The sequence below is a fragment of the Populus trichocarpa genome, chromosome 15, assembly GCF_000002775.5.
Source record: "Populus trichocarpa isolate Nisqually-1 chromosome 15, P.trichocarpa_v4.1, whole genome shotgun sequence".
In the NCBI taxonomy this organism is placed as follows: Eukaryota; Viridiplantae; Streptophyta; class Magnoliopsida; order Malpighiales; family Salicaceae; genus Populus; species Populus trichocarpa.
This window is the reverse complement of record NC_037299.2, coordinates 6,275,675-6,284,036: the sequence shown is the minus strand read 5'-3', so window position 1 is coordinate 6,284,036 and position 8,362 is coordinate 6,275,675. Positions and strand designations below refer to the sequence as shown.

The 8,362-nt window shown below is 35.0% G+C and overlaps 1 protein-coding gene across 1 annotated transcript; it reads left to right on the top strand.

Annotated features, from left to right (window-relative positions):
- The first annotated feature begins 236 nt into the window (after positions 1-236).
- On the top strand, positions 237-2,390 carry LOC18105520 (uncharacterized). Its single transcript, XM_052447664.1, has 5 exons — positions 237-525; positions 641-1,570; positions 1,659-1,748; positions 2,033-2,125; positions 2,248-2,390. The coding sequence occupies exons 1-5, from the start codon at positions 237-239 to the stop codon at positions 2,388-2,390; spliced, it is 1,545 nt and encodes a 514-aa protein (XP_052303624.1).
- The last annotated feature ends 5,972 nt before the right edge of the window (positions 2,391-8,362 follow it).

Genomic DNA, 8,362 nt, shown 5'->3' with positions numbered 1-8,362 from the left:
ATGCAAGCAGATTTCAATCCATTTAATGCACAACAAAGAGAGCATGAAGACATGATGATTAGGCAATTAGAAGATGATGGTGATGATGATGATGAGGAGGAGGAGGATGAGGATGTCAATACTAAAAAACATATGTTACCACCGAAGGTTGCAAAAAAGAAAAAGATTCAAAGCACCAGCACTGTAAAACAATCAACTACAAGTTATGGAAATCTGCAACATTAGGGACATATTTCATGCCGAGAACAACTCCTGGTGCTCAAAAGTCTCTTCAGAATTGTTGGCAAAGGAAAGAAGCAGTTGAACGGTGTGATCTTGCTTTAGCGAAGTGGATGTTTGATGCATGTGTGCCATTTAATGCTGTTAACTCTGTGTATTATCAGCATGCCATAGATGCTGTAACAGCCATGGGTCCTGGTTATAAAGGACCAAACTTGCATGCTATCCGTGGTTATTACTTGGCAAAAGCGGTTGATGAAGTGAAGATTTATGTTGAGAGTTATCGAGAGATTTGGAAGAAGACTGGCTGGTTGCACATTAATGGCTGATGGATGGACTGATCAGAAGAGGAGGACTTTAATTAACTTCTTAGTATATTGTCCTAAAGGAACAGTTTTTTTGAAAACCGTGGATGTATCAGATGTCTCAAAGACTGCTAGATTGTTGTATCAGTTGTTTAGAGAGGTTGTTTTATATGTTGGGGTAGAAAACATTGTGCATATGGTGACTGATAATGCTGCAAATTATGTTGCTGCTGGCAGGTTATTGATGGAAGAATTTCCTTCAATATTGTGGTCTCCTTGTGCTGCTCATTGCATGAACCTCATACTCCAGGACATTGGTAAATTGCAGTCAGTTTGTTGTGTTGTTGAGCATGCTTCTAGTATCACAAAGTACATTTATAATCATTGTTATCCATTGTATTTGATGAGGAAGTTCACTGGAGGAAAAGAAATACTTCGTCCAGCTCCTACTCGTTTTGCCACCAATTTCATTGCATTGCAAAGCATTTTAGCTCATAAAGATGAGTTGAGAGCTATGGTGACATCTAGGGAATGGGTCTCATCTACTTATGCTAAAGATATCAAAGGAAAAAAGTTTGTTGACAGTGTGCTAGACTCTTTGTTTTGGGAAGAATGTGTAATAATTGTGCGAATGAGTGAATCTTTAGTTCGAGTTCTACGATTGGTTGATGGTGATGATAGACCTTCGATGGGATATTTGTATGATGCTATTCATCATGCAAAAGAAGAAATGATGAGGAGATTTCAAAAGAGAAAGCCTAGAGTGAAACCTTTCATAGACATTATCAATTATCGGTGGGATGGACAATTTTATAGAAATCTTTTTGCAGCGGCATTTTGGTTGAATCCTCGATTTCAATATGATGCAAATATAATGGATAAACATATAAGCACCATTTCTGGACTTCTAGATGTTCTTGAGAAGTATGCACATGGAAATCTACCATTGCAAAGTAAGATTGCAAGTGAGATGAAGTTTTTTAGGAATGCTGAACATGACTTTGGCCGAGCGTCTGCAATAAATAATCGCACCCTTATGCCTCCAGGTATATAATTTTTATATTTAAAAATATTATTTGACATAGTCTTTCACAATTGACATAGTTTTACATTACTTATTATTTTTTTGTATAGATGAATGGTGGATGACATATGGAACCAACGCTCCAAATCTACAACAATTGGCTATACGAGTGTTAAGTCAAACTTGTAGTTCTTCGGGATGTGAGAGAAATTAGAGTATGTTTGAACATATTCATTCCAAGAAGAGAAATAGATTGGAGCACCAAAGGCTTAATGACCTTGTTTACGTCCACTGCAATCTAAGATTAAAGCAAAAGTATTTTTCTTTTCTTTAATTCCTTAAATATTATTTTTATCTTGTTTAGTAGCATTATTAATACTTATATTGTGTATACCTTCACTTTTAATATATAGGAATTATTGGAAAGGAAGAAATTATGATCCAATTAATGCTGAGATAATTTTTGACATTGAAAATTGGGTAGTCGAAGATGACCCATCAATCTTGACAACGGAAGAAGTAGAGAGTTTTCACCAAGCTCTATCAACTATGACCATACAAGATACTTTAGATGATGGTAATTAATGATTGATTATTTAGTGATAAATATTATTTAAAATAAAGTATTGTTTAACACATAATATTTATTTGTTAATTATATTTGAAATGTAGATGTCATAAATGTTAATGAGATTGAAGATGATTGTGATGATGAAGTTTCAAAGGAGCATGCTGATGATTTATTAGGTGTTGACAAGATTGGCTTATTTCCATCGACATTTGATCCAAATTTTGCTGCCATAGACACAGAAGAACTTAATGTGTTCATTCAACAAAAGTGAATGTGTTGTTGATTTAGAATTTATGTTGTTGGATGTTTTGTTTAAAATATTTTAGAATTTAATTTATGTTGTTGGATGTTTTGTTTAAAATATTTTAGAATTTATATTTGGTTTGTGTTTTGGATATTGAATTAAATTTATGTTGTTGGTTTAAAATTTAAATTTGGTTTATGTAAGTGTTGCATTGTAAATTTGTAACTAGTTAGGTGTTTTATATATGTGGTTTTTTTTTTTGGGTTGACCCGGGTCAACCCATCTGACCCGTGACCCGATCACTGGACCGGGTCGATGACCAGGTCGGGTTTTAAAACTATGCATTTACCTTAAATTCACTACAATCCAACCTAAACACAAAAAAAAAGACAGCACAACCATACCCATCATTCATCAATTTTCATCAGGAATTCATTGTTGGTGATTTTCGAATCATTCGCAGGCCATCAATGTCTCAGTTAGTCCTTTACCTCAATCTCATTTGCATTCAAGCAGTATAGATCACGGAAATCAACTAGCAAGTAAGGCTAAAAGACTCTCTCGAGAAAAAGAAGATGGGATTGATGGATTCGTCCAAAAAGAATAAGAAATCTGCCTATTCACGAGGGTGCAAGATGAGGTAATGCTTGGGTTGTTGTTTGTCTTCCTTTTTTTTTCTATGTTTATTGGTTGCTAGAATATTAGAGGGTTGAATGACCCCTTAAAGCATTTAGAATTGTGTCGTCATCTCCAACACGAGAGGGTGGCTCGTTTTGGTTTGATTGAGACTAGATTTAGAGAATGTAATAAAGAAAGTGTTTCTAAGCTTATTCTTCAGAATTGGTCATTCTTGTATAATTATGAGTTCTCTCATAGTGGCCAAATTTGGATTTGTTAGGATGCAAATATAGTGAAGGTGGATCATTTGGGAGGTTCAGATCATGTTCTACATGTTCGTGTTACTTTGTTGGGTACCAATACTTGCTTCAATATTTCTATTGTTTATGGAGAAAATATCTCGTCTCATCAGGAGGCTCTATGGTCTGATATTGTTTGTTTATGGAGATAATATCTCGTCTCATCAGGAGGCTCTATGGTCTGATATTGTTAGATATAGCCATAGGTGGGAGGATACCCCCGGTTCCATATGGGCAACTTCAATGCAATTTGGTCTTTAGTTGAGAAGAGCGGTGGAGCTACGAGTTGGGAATCATGGAAGAATGATCTAAACAAATTGTATGACTCAATCTTGTTTAGAAGACCTTCGGTTCTCGAGTTCTATGTTCACTTGGACTAACTGGCAATGTATTAGCCCTATCTTGAAAAAATTGGATTGGGTGCTTGTAAATATGAAGTGGAAGTGTGATTTCTCGACTTCTAAAGCTACTTTTCATCCTTTTGGCATATCCAATCATTCTTCGATGTTAGTGAAGCTAGCGAGCATGCCCAAAAGAAAGTTTACCTTCAAGTTTTTTTATTTATTTTTGGGCAGATCATCCTCAATTTAATAAGACAATTGTTGAGGCTTGGGAGGTGGAAGTTTTTGGTACTCCTATGTTTATCTTGTGTAAGAAGTTGAAGCATGTTAAAATTGCCTCGAGAGACTTTAATAAGAAATTTTTTGCAAAGCTTTTTGATAGGGTTTAATTTTTGCAAAGATTTCTGATAGGGTTTACATAGCAAAGAAGGCAAGGAAGATGTTTGAATTATGATGTAGCAGAATCCTCGTGACATAGGTTTTCATAAAACTAAACCTATATTGGTTAAGGAGTATGTGAGACTTGCTCAAGCCGAGGAGAACATAGGCAAAAATCTTGGGTTCAGTGGTTGAATCTAGGGGATAAGAATTCGAGTTTCTTCTTCAACTCTGTTAAGAATCATCACTGTCGTAACAAAATTCTCTCAATTCAAGGTGATGATAGCACTTGTATTACTCAAGCAAAGGAGGTAAATGACACCATTGTTAATTACTTCGAGAAACTTTTGGGAGGGCCACGGTCAGAATATGTTGATCTCTCTTTTTGGTGAGGTTCTTCCTCAACGATTGTCTTCATCTCAAATCACTAGCCTTGATAATCAGATTAGTGATGATGAGATTCAGAAGGTCCTCTTCTCTCTTAAGAATAATAAGGCTCCTGGTCTAGATGGATTCAATGTGGGTTTCTTTAAGAAAGCTTGAAGTATTGTTGGTCAAGACACCATTGCTGGTGTTCAGTCCTTTTTCGGTTCTTACCTATTACTCAAACAGGTGAATGCAACTACCATAGCCTTAATCTCTAAGGTAGCTAATTCTTTTAGGGTTAAGGATTTTAGGCTTATTTCTTATTGTAATACCATTTACAAATGCATTGCCAAGATTATAAGTTAAGAGAGTGCTTCCTGACTTGGTTGGCCCATTTTAGTCTGCTTTTATAGAGAGACACAATATTAGTGACAACATCTTACTTTCGCAAGAGATTCTTCATAATAATCATAGAAAAAGGGGTCCTCCTAGGTGTTCTTTAAAGGTGGATTTGATGGAAAGCTTATGATTTAATTGAGTTGGACTTCGTTTTAACCATTCTTTGTATAGTTGGCTTTCCTCCCTGTATGGTTAATTGGATTAGCGAATGTATCTCCACAACTAGATTTTATGTTTCTATTAATGGGGAGCTTCATGGCTTCTTTACTAGTAGTGGAGGGTTAAGGCAGGGAGATCCTTTGTCACCTTATTTATTTTTGTTCTTGCTATGGAAGTCTTCTCAGGGTTGATGGGTCGATTTGGGTAGAGATCAGGATTTCAGATACTATTAGCGATGTGAGAAGGAGAAATTTACTCACTTGTGTTTTGTTGATGATTTGATGATTTTTTGTCGGGCTGAAGTAGGTGCGATTTCCTTAATCAAGAAGTGCATTGACCAATTAGGCTTCTTTCTGGTTTGTCTCCCAACCATGACAAAAGTAGCATGTTTTTGTGTGGTGTTGAGCATATTTCTAATACTCGACTTCTTGAGGTCCTTGGTTATAAAGAAGGGAATTTGCCAATCAAGTACCTAGGTGTTCCTTTTATCACTAAAAAACTCACATCTTCTGATTACTTGATCCTTGTGAACTGTATTATGGCTAAGGCCAGGACTTGGATGAATTGCACCCTCTCATATGAAGGTAGACTTCAACTTATTAAGTTCATCCTCTTTTCTATTTAGGTGTAATGGTCTTCTCTTTTCATTCTTCCGAAGGCTATTACAATGAAGATCACAACCTTGTTACGTAGATTTTTGGAGTTTAATAGCGTAAAATTGGACGGTAGAAAATTTTACGTCAAAATCCAAATCTTACCTTGCTTGGGTCATATCACAAGGCTGAACTGTATCAAATTATTTTCTTTTTTTTCCTTTTTTTTTAATTCTATTGGTGTGTGGGAAAAGTTCTTATTGGATTTTGTCTCTTTTATCAATTTTGGTGTAGTGTAGAAAAGATTCGTATTACGAATGATTTTTTTTTTTTAAAAAAAATATGTTTTGGTTTTAAGTCTACTTTTCAACTATAATGGAATTATTGTACCTTTAATGGTATTAAAAAGCACATTAATAATTATTACTATTTTTTTCTTATCATTACTTATAAAAAAAATATTTATAAGCCACTAATTATGATATGACCATTACTTTATTAGTGTAAGATGGGAAAAAGTAAATATAAATAAAATTACATTAATGTTTTGCTAGAATTCAAAAATAGACCACAAAGGCACCAACACTATTGGAATGAGTAGAATGATGTCATTAAGCTAGTTAATCTTCGATAAGTCAGATTCAGTTCGTTCAAGAACTGAAGAATGCAAGAATCACTCTCACACGTTAAAACTGAAAAATATGGAAGTAATAATCATCAAAGCTGCCGAAATATAGGTTACATGTGTTTAAATAGTTCTTAAAAGTAACCCTAATGGATTTACCCTTATGGGCTGAACTGACCTCCATACAAAACTGACCCAAAAACCGTAAACTGAAAAGCCCATAACCTAATCCAAACAAGTCTTGGATCCTAGGTCAAAACAAAGTTTTAATTAAGCCCAAACATGAAAGAAAATAATAAAAATAACTAATGTGTCATTAAATACCACTAGCCCTTCTTTCCTTGTGTAGCTAGGATGAATAAGGAATCCTTATAAAAAAAGGATTCTGAAACATTAATGAATCCTTGCCACACTTGGAGATTATATTGCAGCTCATTAAAGATCCTTGTGGAACTAGGAAATTCCCAAAAACCAGCTGCCACATCCTTGTACAAAAAGAATTCTAACCAAATAGGAAGTCCACAAGTCAAATGAAAGTAAATAACAAAATTCGTACAGCCTCTGTTAACCAGTATTGTGGTGCCTTCCCGAACTCCGATTGACCTGAAATTGTAACCCATAATAGGAAAACATGTGTGGAGAGTCCACAAAAACGTTTAGCCCGATCCAACGGTCGGATTGAGAATTATGACAGTTGCCATAAACCTGGATTGTTGTGCTTTTTACGCCAAAATCCAAATTTGACCTTGGGTCGTATCACAAGGCTGAACCGTATCTTTCCCTCCCTCTTCAAGAAGAGTCACCCTCGAATCTTGAATAGGATTAGTAGCGACTTCAGTAGCCTCTTGTGCCTTCAGAATTCCCTTATTACTAACACCTTTCTCCAACAACACTGTATAGAAGTAGTGACCGACAAGAATTTCAAATAAGCACGCCGTACTAACCACTTGTGTACATACTTTTAAATGATAACCACAGTGGCTCTCCTTCATCTTTCATTCTTTTGACGTTGTACCTCTTTTTCCCATGAAGCTTGAAGATCATAGAATAATCTTCTACACTTATCAACTTCTTGTTCTAAAACCCCCAAACCATGGCTTAGTTTTTCACATCGTTGATCTACAATCCTCCTTTGTTCCCTCTCCCTTGGTATTTGACACAAATAGGGAAAGAAAACAAGAAGAAGATGAAGACAAGAATAGAGTTTATAACAGGAAGAACACTGATTTAGACTCGAGATTACAAATCTGACTTTTATTTAGACCAGAACTGATTGAAAACAAACAAATATGAAATTGATGAGAATGACTCAAACAACAGCCAAATATCCCAAATATAATGATAATATACTGGAAGGAACAAAATCAACAAAAACAAAACAAGTTTTGAAAGACAACGCAAAACAAATTGTTACAGCAAGACAAAAACCTGATTCTGGAAACTAAAGAAAACACAATCCAAACGACCTAGAATTTAATATATAATATTATGATACCAAGAAAACAAAAAATCTCAGTTTATAGGTCGTTTTATTATGTCTAGGTACCCAAATCCCGCGTATGATCAGTTTGCGATAAAATTAAACCTCCAATTAAAATCTCAAGAAGCCGATATCAAAATAAGCCCAAATTTAATATATGGTTCGATCTCATCCCCAATACACAAAATATGAAGTTTCAATTGATTCTAAGGAGGTTTTCTTATGGTTCACTAAGAGTAGTGTTTTTGCGGCAGAATTGAACCTCGAATGAAAACCTCAAGCAAACAATATTAGAATAAGGCCAAATTTGACATATGATGCGATCTCACATCCAATAGATTGAATATGAAGTTTCAATTGATTCTAAGATGGTTTGCTTATGGTTCACCAAGAGTTGTATTTTTGTGGTAGAATTGAACCTCGAATTAAAACCTCAAGTAAACAATATCATAATAAGCCCAAATTTTATATATGATGCGATCTTACCCCCAATAGACTGATATGAAGTTTCCATTGATTCCGAGGTGGTTTGCTTATGGTTCACCAAGAGTTGTGTTTCTACGGCAAAAATTGAATGATCCTTCAAATTTCAATAAATACCTCTCTCTTTCTTTTATTTTTATTTTTAATATACTGATATGATTAGAGACAGTAACAAGATGAAATATAACCCCCTTTTTTTTTTGCTTAGATGACGCAGACACGAAGAACAAGAAGATGGACGCAAACACTGAAAAACTT